This window comes from Metopolophium dirhodum, chromosome 3 (genome assembly GCF_019925205.1).
Source record: "Metopolophium dirhodum isolate CAU chromosome 3, ASM1992520v1, whole genome shotgun sequence".
Taxonomy (NCBI): Eukaryota; Metazoa; Arthropoda; class Insecta; order Hemiptera; family Aphididae; genus Metopolophium; species Metopolophium dirhodum.
Window position 1 is genome coordinate 5,473,714 of NC_083562.1, and position 18,872 is coordinate 5,492,585.

The 18,872-nt window shown below is 27.7% G+C and overlaps 4 protein-coding genes across 13 annotated transcripts; 2 read left to right on the top strand and 2 right to left on the bottom strand.

The window, feature by feature from the left end:
* Window positions 1-4,031: 4,031 nt before the first annotated feature.
* On the top strand, window positions 4,032-9,317 carry LOC132940137 (ADP-ribose pyrophosphatase, mitochondrial). Of its 9 annotated transcripts, XR_009664064.1 has the most exons (5): window positions 4,050-4,476; window positions 4,568-4,702; window positions 7,543-8,623; window positions 8,931-9,101; window positions 9,181-9,317. XR_009664064.1 is itself a non-coding variant. In XM_061007569.1 (4 exons), exons 3-4 carry the CDS (start codon window positions 7,734-7,736, stop codon window positions 9,242-9,244), a joined length of 954 nt encoding a protein of 317 aa, XP_060863552.1. In that variant the 5' UTR covers window positions 4,032-4,476; window positions 4,568-4,702; window positions 7,543-7,733; the 3' UTR covers window positions 9,245-9,315. The 9 variants fall into 9 exon arrangements, 7 of the variants coding, with proteins under 7 accessions (XP_060863552.1, XP_060863554.1, XP_060863558.1 ...); XM_061007569.1 differs by lacking the exon at window positions 8,931-9,101 and having other exon boundaries at window positions 4,032-4,476; window positions 9,181-9,315; XM_061007571.1 differs by lacking the exon at window positions 8,931-9,101 and having other exon boundaries at window positions 4,033-4,476; window positions 7,762-8,623; window positions 9,181-9,315.
* Window positions 4,622-6,714, bottom strand: LOC132940136 (trimethyllysine dioxygenase, mitochondrial). Of its 2 annotated transcripts, none has more exons than XM_061007567.1 (6): window positions 6,575-6,714; window positions 6,353-6,474; window positions 6,042-6,250; window positions 5,468-5,643; window positions 5,140-5,370; window positions 4,622-5,060 (listed from the first exon to the last, which is right to left on the bottom strand). In XM_061007567.1, the coding sequence occupies exons 1-6, from the start codon at window positions 6,643-6,645 to the stop codon at window positions 4,799-4,801; spliced, it is 1,071 nt and encodes a 356-aa protein (XP_060863550.1). In that variant the 5' UTR covers window positions 6,646-6,714; the 3' UTR covers window positions 4,622-4,798. The 2 variants fall into 2 exon arrangements, with proteins under 2 accessions (XP_060863550.1, XP_060863551.1); XM_061007568.1 differs by having other exon boundaries at window positions 5,468-5,639; window positions 6,038-6,250.
* LOC132940135 (condensin-2 complex subunit H2-like) lies at window positions 9,293-16,186 on the top strand. Its single transcript, XM_061007566.1, is given in 16 exon segments — window positions 9,293-9,432; window positions 9,514-9,601; window positions 9,675-9,802; window positions 9,875-10,041; window positions 10,514-10,644; window positions 10,732-10,891; window positions 10,957-11,068; window positions 11,146-11,267; window positions 11,331-11,460; window positions 11,965-12,108; window positions 12,110-12,131; window positions 12,211-12,234; window positions 12,313-12,351; window positions 15,102-15,277; window positions 15,333-15,557; window positions 15,619-16,186. Coding segments are annotated over 15 exon segments (1,746 nt in total). The 5' UTR covers window positions 9,293-9,432; window positions 9,514-9,570; the 3' UTR covers window positions 15,754-16,186.
* Window positions 16,187-16,312: 126 nt separating this feature from the next.
* LOC132940139 (ubiquitin-conjugating enzyme E2-17 kDa-like) lies at window positions 16,313-18,085 on the bottom strand. Its single transcript, XM_061007577.1, has 3 exons — window positions 17,587-18,085; window positions 17,398-17,478; window positions 16,313-17,341 (listed from the first exon to the last, which is right to left on the bottom strand). The coding sequence occupies exons 1-3, from the start codon at window positions 17,664-17,666 to the stop codon at window positions 17,200-17,202; spliced, it is 303 nt and encodes a 100-aa protein (XP_060863560.1). The 5' UTR covers window positions 17,667-18,085; the 3' UTR covers window positions 16,313-17,199.
* Between the last annotated feature and the right edge of the window lie 787 nt (window positions 18,086-18,872).

An 18,872-nucleotide genomic window follows, 5' to 3' on the forward strand; every position in this document is an offset into this window, starting at 1 on the left:
TGATAAAAATATTGATAAAATGTCTTGTGATAATAAAAGTAAATAACCTGTGCAGGGTGTATTCACCATATACGTATAATCACAGAACAATAGTGGTGTAATTACTGGGGGAGGGGGGGGGGGGGGTCTTGGGTGTCGTATCCCGGCCCCAAGACTTTTTTTTTTAAACTGACGAACCATATTAATTATGCACTTACTTATATTTTAATTATATAAATATTGTTATTTATAATATGTACTATTGTACCTACTGATATAGTACATATTTTATAAAATAACAATTAATAACCCAAATCCCCTTTGGTAACTAAGATATTATGTTACTTGTTTATAAACACTACTATTCTTTAATCCATGCTAATCACTATATTGCAATATTGCACGGCTAAAATGCACTTTACACCACGCCCCCCACGAATTTCAAAATTTTTTTTTAAAAGACGTATTTTTCAACGCTGATTTTGAAACTGTTTGATTTTTTTGGGAGTTATAGCCATCCAAAGTTTGGCGACCGGAGCCAGCAGGCGACGGGAGGTCCCTCGAGCTTAAAGACGAGAGTCACTCGTGTTACTTTAAAGTTTAACTAACAAGGTTCAGTTTACTTGTTAGGTAATCCGTCTACAGTCTACTGCGGTCTGCCCGTAGTTTCGAAATCAGCGTTGAAAAACGAGACTTTTTCTTAAAAAAATTGAAATTCGTCAGGGGCATAGGTGCAAATTTACTACATTTTTTGGAGGTCTCAAGCCCCCTCACCATAGGCCAATTGCTTAATACCACAGAATATAAAAATTAGTACTAATTACTAGATTTTGAACTGGGGAGACTTGACCGGCATTTGGGGGGAAGTCCCCCAAGCCCCCTCAATTTTCGCCAATGGACTGAGAGGGCGTGGTAAAGTGCATTTGTTCCAAAATCGAAAATATCCCTCGACTTGCTATGCAACACTACCTCAAGTTGATCACAGCCTACAGGGTAACCGTCGCGGCGCATACTATTTGGGTCACAGAAAAAATATTTTCCTTCCTATTTTTTCAGACTTAGGACTGTCTAATAACATCCATTATTATAGGTATGGTTAAAAATATTTATTTTCTAATGTTTACTATTTTATTTTCGTGATTTACATTCATCGTCTAGTTGTTAATAGTTAATAACTAATATAAGTGGACTGAAATTTATAAGATACAGATTTAATAAATTCGTATATATAACAATTAATTTTTCCCAATATTTTTTCTGTCATTTTTCCCTACACGAAATCTTCCTATAGATATTATACAGTTTCTTTTTCTTTCCTCTGAACTTCTCATTTAAATATAAACGTCGATTTCGATTTTTTTTTTAAACGTTTATAAATTGAAATATTTTTGAGTGAGCAGAATAAAACATAGAGTTGAAGTGTGAATGCCAGGATTTACATGCTAGTAGTTCAACGACTTCGACGCATTTTATTGCTATACGATAAGAATGATAAGATAATATTATTACTATTATTATATTATCTAATCGGTGCATTTCGATTTTCACCGGAAAGTACGTGATCCATATTATATCCGTTCATTGCATTACTACGATTCGATAAATAATTATGAACGGACCCGATTCGTAAACATAATTTTACATGCCCGGACCCAATTCGTACGAAATATTATACCCACACGGACCCAATTCGTACAAAATTTAAGACTTATATTATTTTCGGACCCAACTAGGATGCGCCCAACCACCGTATATCACACTCCTAATAACGACTATTCAATATAAATAGTGGTATACTGGTATACCAATATTCAATATAAATAGTGGTATACTGGTATACCAATATTCAATATAAATAGTGGTATACTGGTATACCTACGTATGACACGTATAATAACGTAATAAGAGTGTGTATCCCGCGGCTACCCTGTGACCAACTTGTGGTGGTGTTGCATAGCAAGTCGAGGAATATTTTCGGTTTTTATATCCGAGCGCAGTGCCCGCCATCATTGACGTCACTCCAAAAGCGGTGTCCCGTGAAGTGGTAGTATACCGATATCTTTAATCGTGGATGGAAGCCACAGGCCATGGACATAAGAGCATGTATAATGTCCTCTATGTCCATGCCATAGACCAGGGATGGCAAATAAGTGGCACGCGCGCCCATAGATAATATAAGAATAATATAAGCTTGGCACGCGTGAGATTTTCGATGGCACTCGAAAAACTTTAATTTGTCCATATAGGTATACATATTTATATTAATAATATTAATATATTATGTTTCACAACGACGTATCGTTATCTTATCTTTTTTTTTATTTAATAGTATTTAGTAAAATTTAGAAATGCAGTTAATCGATTTGTAAACTAATCCAATTTGGACAAACAAATTTGTGAATATGCGAGAGCGTATCGAAGAATTGGAACGTCATCGTCCATCGAATACATAACGAAGAAACAGATTGCGGTGTTAACAACATAATATTAGAAGTATGGAATAATATTCCAGAAAATTTTGCTTCTGTCAAAAAATTGGCAATTTTATTGTTAACAATCTTTTCTACAACATATGCTTGCGAAAGTCTCTTTTCGGTATTAAATCATACACATTCAAAGGCTAGGAACAGATTAACGGAGGAAGATTCGGCAGCATGTATTGCCTTGCAATCAACATCATATCAACCAGATATAAAAAACCTTTCAACCAATATGAAGCAAAAGATTTCTAATAAACAATAATAATTTAATATTTTTTTTACATTATTTCCATTTTTACATAATTTTCTACTTCATTAATTTTTCATTTATATTTTGTATTTGTATATTGATGTGTTAATAAAAATAATTATGGCATGGCTGAAAATTTTTTTTGAATTATGTCATAAATTGGCACGTAGAAAAAATCCTATTTGCCATCCCTGCCATAGACGAATCCCGGAAAAAAAATCCCCAGACTATAAAAAAAGACTATACTAACTATACTATACAATATTACTTACAACCACATGCGACATGAACAAATATTTTTTTAACGTTAATTAGTACCTATCTATAATTATCATTTATCACATTATTAATATTCAATTACAAATACGTATATTATATTATATTATATTATTAAAAAAATTATACATTATAAATAATATTTTGTTTTAAATATTATGTGTAATTCAACTTAATTAATTTGACAACTCCACAAGTATAGCATATAAAAATATTTCGAATGATCGATACGTCAAATAATTAAGTTAAAAACATAGTATACAACAATATTATACAAAATATAGGTAATAATAATAATAATATTTATCAAACAATAATTTATTAAATGTAGGCACGAGGCATATTACACATAATATACTATCGTAATTTAAAACAAAATTTTATTTATAATATATAATTTTTTTAATAACATAATATAATATGCGTATTTGTAATTAAATATTAATAATGTGGTAAATGGTAAATATAGATACTATTTAACGTTTAAAAAATATTTGTTCATGTTGCATGTGGTTGAGAGTAATATTTGTAGTCTGGGGATTTTTTTTCCGATATATAGGACATATAGGAACAACAGTTGAACAGCTAGATAGCCGACCATTGACCTATTATTTATAATTTATAATAGGTCAATTTATGTAGACTGTAACCGACTATATACCATGGATTAGTATATTATACACACTATAGCCGACTATATAATATTTGTTATTGAAGCCGCGTCCCCGCCCCGAACGCTATATTGCTATTACTTTATAGTTCCTAAATGAAGCATGATTTTGTTACTATCACCGAAACATGTTTATCAGTATCAGGAAACGAACCTTTACCGTTTGATCACAGAATATATAAAATTATTTCATATATTCTGTGGTTTGATCAAGATCTGTTATGGAAAGTTAACGAGCGATCGTGGCGATCATGGCGACAAAATTGAGTAACTAAAATTTAGTCACCGCATAATCATATAAATATTATACCATTGATTGTTCTATGGTATAATAGAACGGTGTAGTAAGCTGGTGAAAAGGATAGATATACAGGAGATGGCGCTACAATCGCTCGTTGACTTTCGATGTGATTCTTTTCATTTTATACAATGTACCATATCATATCTATATATTATATTGTTCTATGATTCTATCATATACTTTTTATCTATTCTGTGGCTCTATTGTCACTATTTTTCGTTTCCAGTCCTGTTAATCATAGCCCGTGATATGGACCAATCACAACAAAGGACGCTAAAATCGGTAGGCCGCGTCGCCGCGTCGGACGCTTAAATCATTGTTGAATTCTGTTTCTGTAATCTGTGAAAAAAAGGGAAAAAGCCGGTGCGGCGGTGCCCAGTAAGTAAGCCACTTTTATGTATTTGAAAATTATCTTAATAACCGTCTTGGATATGATCTAAAATTTAGTTATAAATTTTAAAGTTTAAACACAATCAAAATATTAGATAGTGCGCATCGTAAAGCAGTTAACGGTAATACGGTAGGTAGTCACAATTGATTTTTTAGTATTATTTTATTTAATGATAAACATTATAATATTGATAATGACTTTTTACCGCTAAAAAAAATAGCCATAGGTTAAAATAAAGTTGGGTACTATTTTCATAAACACTTTTAATAACAAGTTATCTGAAGTTAAATTATTGTATATTATGTTGCTATAATTCTACATCCTCTGAAAATACATACTTCAATAACAATTCTGTGTAAGTACCTCTACCAATATTTTAATATTTACTTACACTTGACAGTGTTAATTAATTGTAAATAATTTGACTACCTAAATTATGTTTTGACAAATATTATGTTATTAATTTCAATGTCCTTGCTTTGCTTAAAAATTCAGTCATTGATACATAACATCCACCAAAAATCCGTTTCCCTGTAAAAGATGTTCTGCCGTGTAACACCCTCCAATTGTTATAAATCATCACAGTTCCCGGCTGCAAACAATGCTTCCAATACATCTCTTCTCTCTCTAATATTTCTATGAAATGAGCATAACTTTCGTAAAACTCATTAACACGTGATGGTGGTAGAGCGCTGCGGTCATATATATTGAACCTGATTTTTCAAAACCACCATCATTATTGTTGCTCAAGTCTGCGATATTAAATAACAAAAATAAAAATAGAATATTCACCTTATTTGATATACTTCTTTTGTAGTAGGATCAATTTTTATAACTGGTCCTGTACATTTATAGTGAAAACCGGGTTCTATGTATTCAGATTCTATTTCAATTTCAGTAAGATTTTTAAAATGTAATGGATTTTCTTTTTTTAATATTTCTGCTACTTTAAACCCATCAACTATAGTACTTAAACCTCCTTTACAATTGATGTCCCTTTCCAACATATGAAATACTTGAAGACTGAAATATGAAATTATGTTAGCCACTTAGGTATTGAATTATATAAATTAAAAAATTTAAGTCATAAATATTATGATTATTCATTCTATATTTTTACCCAGTACTTTCATTGAAATATGTGCTATCATTGTGTACTATTAATGGACCATTTAAATATGCTGGATCTTTATGATTTTCATTAATTCCAACTGTCCACATTGTTCCAAATATGGTTTCTTGTGGTTGTGCGATGAACCTTACTAATTTTTCTGTAGCTTCCAATGTTGGTTCTACCTATATTAATATAATAAATTTAAAAATTGTAGTGTGTATCTAAGTGTTCAACTAATCAAAAGTCATGTTAATTAGTACTCATGGGGGGAAGAGGGGTTCAACAGATTTTGTTAAAAAAATTTTAATTTAAAAGAAGAGAACATTTCACAGAATGGATTAAACCTCAATTTTAAAAAATTATAATTATAGAAGTTAAAATATTGATATATTTTGAACGATTCAGAAGTACTAATCTTTTTAATAAAAAAATGTCATCAATATTCGACTTATCAATGAGGCGTGAGAGTTTTTTCTGTAAAGTCATTTTTGTTGATATAATACACCATTTCATTATTTTGTTCATAAATAATTCAAGTTGAAATATTCAAATAAAACTTAATATTATAATATTTACTTGCATTTGTTACAATTCCTACACCATATTTTAAAATTGATTTTATCAATTTTTTTTGACCTTCTTTTAGAGATAGATCATTATAAGATACTTTTGAAGGTAGTTTCTCAAGTTCTTCGCCGAAACAAGAATTTGCTTCAATTTTTATTCTATTTCCTGCCCATGTGTCAATCACCCACTTAGTATGATATGTAGATTTATGACCATCAGACCCTGTGATTAAAAAAATATATACATTTTAAATATGATTTAAACTTTATCTAGATACTTTTTTAAAATAATTTATATGCATATATATATATATAAGAATCTAACACCCAATGAAGAAATTATTATCTCCCTGTGTATAATCTTGGATTTTAATATTAATTGATTTAAGGAATTGTTGAGTAGTTGTTTTTCTATTATGATTATTATGATCATAACATTCCGAACACCTGAAAAACATGACATAAGTAGGTTTATTAAATGTATAAGAATTGTTTTTTTTTTTATTTAAAACTTATACAATTATTCAGCGCTTATGATTATTTTTACCTGCAATTGTCTCGTAACCATATTATGTTGATTGGAATATTTTCTTTGCCAATTTTTAGTTGAACAGTCATTTTTTATATGACTTAAAATTTGTTTTAGTTCTTAACTAAATGTATAAGTAATATTTTCTTTATTTAGTCTTAATATATTATAGTTCAAGTTGTATATATAAGTATATAACAGTTATAGTAATCTTATTAATATAATCTATAGTAAAACTATATGAAGTGTATACATCAGTGGTTCCCAAAGTGAGCACCGTAGCGCCCTGGTGAGTAAAACTGTCTTTGAATTTTATATGGTCCAAAAATAAATTTGAAAACCTAACTAAGGTGGCTACGGAAACGATTACGATTATGTAAATAAAAATGTATAAATTATGTATGATTTTAATTAAATAAATATTTCCATATTATCCAATACAATTTTTTAGGTTGATTTATTTTTTAAATTTTTTATGACTAATTATGCTATGACTTGGGGAAGCACGCCCTGAATTAAAAACCTTACTTAAAAAGCGGCACAACGAACAAAAAAAATTTGGGAACCGCTGGTATACATAATATTTTTTTGTTACAAGTTATCGATGTCCATGTCTATTCGAGTTTATCATTGGTTCAGTATGTAGTAATAGTAGTTACAATGAACAATAAAGAAAAATATGGTCCTACTTAAGAGTTAATTTAAACATATGATAAGTAATAATGTACAATAAATAATTTAATTAGGTTCCAAGGTTAAAATTTTTTTGTAACTTATAAAATACAATTATAGATAAAATACATGATTTAATTTATTTTAATTCCATTCTTTCATAATTTTAACCATAGTTTCAATACCTAAACTATTAATCTATATAAAGATTAAAATTCAGTTAATAACTTAGTTTTAATCATATTGGTTAACTTTAATATTTTATGTTACATGTGTTTTTGCATTTTTCAAAATGTACATATTTTATTCCACAGTTATTAAAAACTAATATACAACGACTGAATGACATGTAGTCATATAGATGAGATTTTAAGAAAGTTATCATCTGCATTTTATTGTACTTACCTGAGAGCCCTTAAGTATTTATTTTAAGAAAATAATTTCTATATATTATAGTATTTATATTCTTCTACATGCTAAAATAAATAAACTAATAAATTCCAACATGAGATATTTGTTTTTATTGTTACTAGAAGAAAAGCAAATGCTCGCCAAAATCATGTTCCACTATAAATGTAGAAACAACATTTATCCTAAAACAGATGGCAAAATTGTTCGATTTCATGTACCAGATGATAAAGTTAGTTGGAATTCCCCATATCCTATGTATAATCCAACATTGTTTACATCAACATGTATTGTTGGTCAACCATGGGCTGATCTAGATTTGAATGTATCTGATTTCCAACCCAGTTGGAATTCAATTGATGGTTATGTTAATAGAATTAGTTTGACTGGAAAGTATGAAATTAAAAATGGCTATCCCCTGAATCCTTGTGGCCGAACTGGTATAACTGGCCGTGGAGTTCTTGGTCGTTGGGGCCCAAATCATGCTGCTGATCCAATTGTTACTCGTTGGAAAAAATCTAAAAATGAACATGTATTTAATGAAAACAGTGATAAACCTATTCTTCAGTTTGTTGCCATTAAAAGAAAAGATTCCGGTGAGTGGGCATTACCTGGTGGTATGGTTGATTCTGGAGAAGTAATTTCTTCTACTCTGAAGAGAGAATTCATGGAAGAAGCTATGGACTTGCTGCAAAAATCTAAAGAAGATGCTGTAAAAATAGAAAAAGAAATAACGGAAATATTTAATGAAGGCATAGAAGTTTTTTGTGGATATGTTGATGATCCTAGAAACACGGATAATGCTTGGATGGAAACCATTGCAACTCTTTTTCATGATGAGAAAGGAGATCATGTAGGAATGTTAAAACTTCACGCAGGAGATGATGCAGTTGGAGTGAAATGGGTAGATTTAGATAGAAATCTGAAATTATATGCCAATCATATATCATTTTTAGAGGAAATTGCTACCAGATTAAAATGTCATTGGTGATTTAATTTAATTAATATTCTTAAATTATTAATACATATACATACATAGTTAATAATTTCAATGGTTGATAATATTTTTTGTAAAATTTAAGATATAGTAATTAATTTTATTAAATAAATAATAATAAACTTATATAATATACAACTTGAATGATTCCATTTATTTTATTTTATTTTTCAATAAACAAACATTCTTTACTTTAAATTTACAATTGTTATTATTAATGCTCGGAAATTAAGTTTTTTAAGTTAAAATTTATAAAATATGCAAATAAAAATATTAAACTTGAACATTTTTTTTTAGAAAAGCATATTAATTATTAGTTACATAATGGTATATTAGTATAAATATAATAGATATACATTTTTTTTAAAAAAACAATCACATATCTACATATTATGATATTAATGAAATGTGGTTGGAAACTGGTGAAGGTCATCATTAGATCAATTTGTAGGGAGGTAAAAACTTAAGGTATATAGTCAGTTTTTGCTTTTTATAGTTTTAAATTGCGTATTATTAAATATTTATTTATTTTTTAAAAATATTTTAGGAAGTTACCGTACACACTTATGTTGTCTCTGACTGGAATTACCATAAGTGTTTTACCATCTTAGGCATGATATAATTTAAACAAATTGTCCGATTATAGAATTTTGTATTATTATTAAATTTGAAAACATTCTATAAACTAGTAAATAGAGCTATTTTTCGAAAAAGTTTTAGAATGTTTTATCTTTCAAAGTAAAAATAATAATACAATATTGACAGAAGCCGGATGAGTAATGTGAGATGCCTATCCAGTGTTTGTATAATATTATTTTTTAATTTATAACTAAGGTTTCTATAAAAAAAAACTAATTACTAATTATATTTCAAATTTCAGAATTTGTACTATTTATATTTTTGTCCTTCAAGATAACATAATATACAATATATCACAATGTTGGACATTTCAAAAAATGAATCAATTGGTACTTTTATAAAATATTAAATTTAAGTTATTGAAACCATAAATGTAAATATCATATATATTTTTATTTTCAGCAGAAACATCTGTACGTAAATATCAAAATGATAGCGATTTTGCTGTAGCGTTTAAAAATTTACTACGGCCTATCGAAACACTTGCAAAAAAAAAACATTGTGAACCTCTTCAATATGATCTTATCAAGGTAATTCTTAACCTCAATACAAAGAAAATAATATTTCACATATAGGTATTTGTCATGTGTTTTTTATTTCAGGAATTGGATTCGTTTTTGATTCACTTGAGAGTAGATACTGATCTAGGAGGTTCCTTAGTATTTGTAGAAGCTGCATTAATGATTCAAAATGTCATACTTATTTATCAAAAAAGAGTTGATGAATTAATTGATGTCATGGTGAAACTTATTGGGAAATTCCGAGCTTAGTGAGTTTTAATCTCACTTAATAACTTTGTATATTTTCCCTCCAAACCCTGATTGGCCAGCCCTGGGAATTATATATTATAATACATTATAATTATCTTTTTTTGAAACCTTAAATTATTATATAACCATTCTCCAATAGAAGTAAAAATATGATTTTTGAAATTTTTTTTATTATATTGAATATGATATTTAACTGTCCTTTTCTTTTGATAGAAGTTTTTAGTTTATTGTACTGTATTATTAAGGGCACCCAAGTGGCCTTATCACCCAGCTGAATTACAACTATTTTTCAATACTTGATCAATATTAGACAGTGGTTAATTTCTCATTATTACTATTTTTTTAAGTTTGGATTTGTTAGTAAAAATGTTTGGAATATAATTTCTAGTTGGTGTAAATAATAATATATTAACCATTATTATGATTTGATTATAAATGTAAATAATACTAAATATTGATTTGTTATGACAGCCGAATAAATGACAATATTGATGTAGATTTTGATGCAGAGAACGAAGTAGGAAATAAAAAAAAAAAGAAAGAAAAAAAGGTAAAATTTTATTCTTCTTTTGAACCAATAAAAGGGCACACCATTGGAACACGTAAGTACATTTACTATAAGTTTAACCTCAAGTGTAACTGTTGTCTAATTGTCAATAAATAATATAAACTTGTACATTCTTTTATAGTGAAAACTTATGACTGCAAAGTAATAAATTTGGGTAAAAAACCACCAGTACAAAGAATTGTACTCAATGCTAATATAAAAGTAGATAACAAGTACAGTAAAATATTGCCTTATATCTGTATTGGAAATGGAGATAATATTGGAAAGAAATATGACTATATGTAAGAATATAACAGAAAATAATAAAGTATGTGGATTGTTTTTTTTAATTATATTATTTTTTAAGGTTAAATTTTCCTCTAAATCGTGATTTGGCTGTAAATGAGGAATTTGATTGTTCCACTACTGAAGATCCAAATTCTGCAACTCCTCTCAATTATCGAAAAAGCACTGACCCAGTATATTATTATTATTAATATAAATTATAGGTTAACCATAGTTTTTTTTTTTTAACTGAATAATTTGAATTATTTAGTTACCATTGAATTTAATGGAAGTTGATGAAATCGATGAAACATTTCCAAATACTCCCGATCCAGTAATTTTTGATCAGACAGTTACTGATGAAGTTTGTGTTGCTAATGCAATGTTACCAAAGTAAATAAAATACTTTTGAGTATAAACTTGTCTTTTTATAATGATGTTTATATTATTTTACAGTCCAGAAAATATATTGAATGTTAGCCAAATACCTCAAAATACTGATGATGTATGGGATTCAGTTTTAAATGCTAAGGATAATAATTTTGCAGATAAACCTTGTGTAAAGAAAAAAGGATCTAAAAAAGAAGTTTGTAAACATAATCATACAAATAATTTTTGTGGTATATAGTTAATTTGTTAATTTTACTCTTAAAAAGTAACTAATGCATAGATGTTTGATGAACATTTTCTCCCTATTTGTATGATAATTTATTATTGTTATTTTGATAAGAAGTAAATTAACCCATATGGCAACATACATTTTTTACAATCATTTTTGAGGTATAACATGCATTTTCAACAAAATTTTGGTTTAAATTGTAATTAAAAAAACTGGTGCTAATGGGTTAAGGTGTTAGGCCTCCAATTTTTCAATATTTATAAATAATAATCATTAGTGTAGTTGTACATCTCTTTTTTAAATAAATTTTCATTACTTACTTAAATCTGATAAAACCTATCAATAGAATTATATAATTATTTTTATTAACACATTCACTGCTAAAGGCCACCTCAAAACAATTGCTTATTCAAAGTAGATCTGATTTAACTCCATTTTTAAAATATTTTTTTATATGTGAAAAATTTCTAGGATGGTGGAATGTGGTTACCAACATATACTGTAGCAGAATTAACATGTCAAATGTTTAGATTGAAATCTGGTTTATATGCTGATACTGTATTTCGACAACTTATCCATGATGCACTGGAAGTTCAAAGATCCGAAATAGCTAAACTTAAAAAAAAAACGCATTATAGGTAAATGTTAAAAATGTTTCACTAATATTCTTTCTTAAAATGTATTATATTAATACAAATTTTTTCATTGGTTTTTCAGAGGAAGAAAAAGAACGATTTGACTGTAAGTTTTTAAAATTTTATTTAAGCTTGACCAGTTTTTATCAGAATCAATATTAATCATATTTTTAATTATTCTTAGATCATGATAAGGAAATTGAAGAAAAATTGAAAAATGGTGGTATGTTTAATTTGGTTATCTTATTGTAATTAAAAATGTTTATCAAACATTTATATTAGCAATAAACAATTTACAAAATATTTTTGCTCTTAGATAATTTTTTTTGTTTTTTGGTTAACATGTTGATAAAAAAATTTATGTTTGGCCAATAAGCTTGAAAATATAATACAAGGTTCCGTATTAGTTATTCTTACTGGAATAAAAAAATATTGCATATTATGCACAATATTTTGTTTATAGAAATCTTAAGTTTGTATACTTACGCCACTGGGATATTTAAATGAAAAATAATATTTTTAGTTATTGCAATAATATTTTTTGTAAGGAATTGAAACCTTTTTCTTTCATATTTATTACTAAATTTACTATATTTTTACTATTTACTATTTAGTGTACATAATTCAATTTTCAAAATATATAGATTAATTTTAAGCTATTTATACAATGAACCTATTCACACTGGTTATAAGTTAATAACAATGGTAAATTATATAATATTCATTGTTTTGGCGAAATCAGTTCAAGCTGAGTTAGTACAATAAATTACTTATATATATAAATAAATAATTTGTAAAATATCTTTAGAGATGTAAACTGACCCACCATCTGCATAAAATCATTTTTTGTATGCAATGTTTTCAAATTTAAGATATCTACTACAGTGACATACTTAATGACGAGGTTCATGAATCTACAGCAGAGTGACTTCCTGGTTTTTGTTCTTTGTTATCGGTGTATTTAAGATTATATTCTTCCATTAGCTTGAACCTCTCTTACTTTGTCATTCACAATTTTGATTGAATTTATGATTATTATTTTGATACCAGTTTTATAGTTATGACTATTTCAATGAACAGGATCGGTAATCAAAAATTGTAGATATTTCAACAGATTTAGAGCTAAATATCAAGATATTTTTCCATGAAATGTTATAAATTATTTAATTTAAGGCCGGGTGCCCATCAATGCTGTGAAATAAATAAACTACCAGTGCATGCCCACTGAAATTACATAATGGCTACCCATTTCGAACTGATTTGGTGGAAGCCTGGCCTAAGAGCTATTTTTTCTCAGTACAGTTTTGTACTTATTGTTATTTATGCTAGAATCTTGCTAATCAAAATTAGTTCAGTGCCACACATTTCCTATTGTTGTTAATATAATTTTCAAATAACAAAAATATATCACACTGGATTTGATATCAGTATTTCACTAATGATTTATTGTTTTAATGCTAAATTTGCTATTTTCTTATAATAACATCTAATAGTCTCTAATTTTCTTTTTTGTATTAAGTACCTATTTATATTTAGCCAGTATATCTTTTTTATATTAATAGTTTTTAGTACTTATTAAAATAACTTTTTGGTAAACATGGGTAGTATTTAGGATTTTCTTAAAATTGAATGTCTGTACACAAAAAAAAATTGTTTAACCAATATATTTATTGCTCAGCTCAGACATTTTATGAATTTAAACTATATAGCAGCAGTGCCCAACCTTTTTACCTGGTAGAATCCTTCTGTGAATTCCACGAGAACCATGATAAAAATGAACACAAATTCTCATTAATAAACAATTTAAATAAATGTATTAAACATATTATAAACAAATAATAAAATTTTAGTTGAAGATAAGTTTAAATGTTTTTCACAAACTGTGTTCAGTACCCATCTGTGGTCTTTCAACAACATTCTCGAGAACATTTTCAAAAAATATTAAAATATTGCTCAAATTAATTTTTTAGAGGTAATGAGGTATTCAGAAATCTCGTTGAGAAAAGACCTGCATTATTAGAAAACCCTCAGTCGCTCTTTTAGAACTTTTTTCTCTGAATGCAAATATTTAACAAAACAATTTTTAGATTCTGAGTGGGGACCGATAAATGTATTAATTTTACAATGATGTAAGTTTTTTTAAATTTTTTGTTGTGCCTGTCATAAACTTTTAGGACATTAAAAGTGCTTGGATTTTCTTCAACAGTATCTTTTCTGATAGGAAAATGAATCTAGTTGGTAGTTTAGGGGTAACTTTTCAAAAGTAAAATTGTTTTCAAAAACGCCGTGAAAAATGAAGGAAAAATAGGAATTTTTACGCAAAATCCATTTTGGTTTTTGGTGAAACTAAAACAAATGACTGTAGATACATAACATTTTGACTGAATATTTATATCAACATTTTCTATACTCTAACATTTTAAAAATATTTTGACTTATTTTGAACTGTTTACAAACATTTACAGTTTCCAATTTTTTAGTTTTTTTTCTATAATTGTCAAATATTTTCTACAAATATTAATAAAATGTTATTTGTTTGGTGAAAATGCGTGAAAATTTAATACAAGGCTCCTGGATATATTGTTACAATAGCAATTGAAAAATATTAAAAATACAGAGGTACAATTTTTTTTTAAGCATTTAAAGTTCGAATTTTTATAAAAAGTTCATCTTTTATATTAAAGAGTTGAAAATTTAAAACAAGGTTCCACGTAAATAGGTTATTTATAAATGACTTTATTCACAATAATATCATTAAATATACATAGTAATATCATAGGCTGACTGACCATATTCGCTCAGAATCGTTTTTCTTATACAATGATATTATATCATTGAATTCAAGTTTAACACCATTCATCTTCAACCATATTTCCAGAGTTAGGTTTTATGTATAACATCCCAATAATTCAATGTTACAATATATTTTTAATTTCTTAGTCGAATTAACATTTGTTTGTTGAATTGATGCAGATGAACCAGGATTTATAGGCTTTGACAGTCCAATTCATGATGACAATGATTTATTCGGAGATGTTGACCAACCGGAAAATGAAGAACCGATGGAGGACGCCAATATTGAAAATTTTCAATCATATCAGAAAAATGCACTAGATATGCAGAAACATGAACAAAATCAAATCGAAATGGTAAGTTGAATTTTTCATCTAACAAAAAATGTTATTATATTCTTTATTACTTTAGATGAATGAACAACTAAAAATGCGACAACGAGTACAAGAATGGCATAACACCCTGCGTCCAATTTTAGAAGAAGAAGAAAAAAGAATAGAGTTTGATGTACATGAATATGGAACACGTATATTGAGCTGCTTTGAATTTATTGGTGAAAAAAAATTATTTAGAGAATTAGTTGGAGGACTAGACAAAGAAGAAGTAGCTCGATATTTTTTGTCTTTATTAATGATGGTACCTATGATATTTTATTAACATTTTTTTTAAATTAATTAATAAAATTCTTTTAAATTAGGTTAACACATATAATTTGGAAATATCAAATGACATTGCCGAGAACGATATATCAATCACACTTTTAAAGAAGGAAAGACATCATGAAGAACTTCAAGTTAATATTGGTAATCAAGTGAATCAAGAACAAAATTGATTATGAAAATTATTTTATGATTGTGCCTTTTAAATATTTATACTTTACGAAAATACTTTTGCATACTTGTCTTTACTGATACTGATGGTGCATTTTTTTTACCTCATTTGAGTGCATTTTTGTCCTTATTTTGTATAAGATATTTGAAAATTTTGTTAAATTATTATTATTTTTGAAAATCCATTTTTTAGTGTCTTTACTTTTAAAATATAATTCATAATATTATAATATTTTACATACAGATCAAGTATAAAACAAATTGCAGCTCAATATAAGTAATAATTATACATGTCGTCAAATAATAATTAATTTATATTTAAATTTTGTTAGTGTATATATTTTTAATAGTTTTAGAGAATAATTAACATATTTAAATAATCAATACAATTGGTTGGATCATGACTAAATAAATAGGTATTATAACAAAAAACCAGTTTTTGTCTGATTTGCACATCTCCTCACTATTCTACATATAAAACCATTGCTCGTAGTTGTCCGTATTTCATTGGTCACAAATGTCAATAGGATATTATAGAAGCGGATAACTATGTGATAGACATGGCAAGGGTGGTATCACAAAGTTGTGATCATATATATTTATTAAGACATGGGTTGGATGAAGTTTTACTATTAAAAATTTTATTTTGAAATTTTTATCAGTCAATTATTATTATTTTTAATAAAGAATATAATAAAATCTCAAAAAAAAAAATTAAATAAATAAACTAAAGATAAAACATTATTCACAAATTAATATATTATTTAATCTAAAATCTATGGCATAATTAAAGAACCTAGAGCCTGTAACTCTGATTTTCAACAACAGTACACAGACGGATAGGTTAAAAAATATTAAATAAGGGTATGATATTATTCTTTTAGGGACGTTCTTACAATGTCCAGTTAAGGTCGGGTAACACTAACGTCTAACCGGCTAATAAGATTTTATTACCAGCAGAATTCCGCTGGGTAAATGCCCGTTAACATTAACCGGACATTGTATCACTGAGTAATGACTAAATATGAAAAAAAATTACAAAATATGAAAAATCTGTTAGTTTTTAAATATCCACTTTATTAGGCACCTTTTTATAGAATTAATGATTTTTATCAAAACTATTTAGGAATAGGGAAAAAAATTAGCAAATGGCTAAAAATAATTATCGACTAAATTAACTATGGTATTTCTTATCTTCGCCATGACAGTCACAACAGCAAACAATATTATAAAACATGGTATTAGTTTAAGACATAAGATTAAATACGGTCTATAATCATTAATCTATTATACAATATGATACCAAAAAAGGTGTCCAACAAAGTAGGTACAACTATATTAAATTACGATTTTTTTTTTTTTTTTTAGTAAGTACTTGAATTGAAGTCAGTATGGCAGATACATCATAATATGTAGGGCTCCATCTATTTTGTAAAATATCTAAGCAATCAGCATATTCCGCCATCTGCATACACATTTGGATGAAACATTTTTGATACAAATCTTACTGTCGGTGCTTTATTTGGATATTCTTCAGTAAACTCAATAGTTAATTTAAACGTACCATCTTCAAATGGTGTATCATGTGGCCTAGAAAACATTTTAAGCTGGAATGTTTGTCTCTGTCAACACAGATATAGCTTTACCCGAATATAACAGCATTCCAAATCATAATATTATTGTCAGTAGGTGCTCCGCTTACACCGGTCGGCGGATTTTCCTGCAATCTAATATCAATTAGGTTTTAGTAACGAATCGGACCGTAAACCAGTAAAAAACAATGAGATTATTTTTAGGCGCCCTATGATGCGATGTGGTACCAATAAAGTTTTTACCTTTTGAAATCTCTCATCAATCTTCTCCTTGCTGGCGTGGACATTGTTGACCGATTATTACACATATTATTGGTTGCCATTGGTTATTCGGGCAGATCAGGTACAAACGTTTGCAGCGAGTTACACCCAAAATGAGTTGAACAATCACAATTTTTCCAAGAGTTGCCATTTTTCACGGGCAACAAAGTGCACGGGATCACCTAGTGTATTATATAATTATAATATTATAATTTATAATAATAGTTTTATCACGTGTTTTGTATTCAGATCAGTGCCAGTATAATCGAAACATTCAGTGTGATACGTTTCATCTGTATAATCGTTTGACATCAATAACTCAAATTATTTTTTGCCGAATTCATAAAAAAAGTGCGGATTATACGGATTCGTACATAATGTAATGTAATTATATACCTGGTTATTTATGTCCATTTCGGTAAGATTATTATAGAATATCCATGTTTTATTTATTTATATAAAATGTATACTTCTCAGTAAGCCATGAATTTTTATTTCATATTTTTTTACCTTTTTTGAAGTCCACATCTATGTTATATGCATGGACCTCAAGGTCCTAGCTAAAACAAGTATACCAATAGGTACCATATGTAAATCACGGTATAGAGAGGTATCAACTATCCACCAAGCAGTGGCGCAGATATGTGGGGGCTTAGGGGGGGGGGGGGTGTCATAGCCCCTCAAAAAAAAAAATTAAATATATATTATAATTAAAAAAAGAGCCTCCCCTTAAACATTTTTCCTATTTTCGCATGCCACCAAGGCACCTAGCCACTATAGGTACCTACCAAGTTTTCCCTAACTGATTGTACTTGAGTATTTATGTAATGATTTTCAGTTTGTAAAAGAATTATACACTTACTACATGGTATTGATGAGGCGAGTCAACGTCAAAGACAAAAATGCATGAGGTCAGATTTAAATTTAAAAAAAATGGTTGTTAAATCGGTTTTATGTTTTTGAACAAGTATTATTAGTAACATTTGTATCAACATATTAGGTATAGTCTTTTAGTTACATAATATTGTATACTATATTACTATTTATATATTATATTCTTATTATTAGTTTATTAATTTAGGCATTAAACGTTTAGACGTAACTTTAATCATTATTTTTAGTACATCGCATTTATTATTGTTGTTAGGTCTAGTTAAAAATTATAATAAAAAATCAAGTTTCCTTTTTTTCGTGACCAGTTCATCAATAACTTATTGTTATATTTTAAACTAATTAAGTGTAAATTACAAATCATACAAATCGATGTG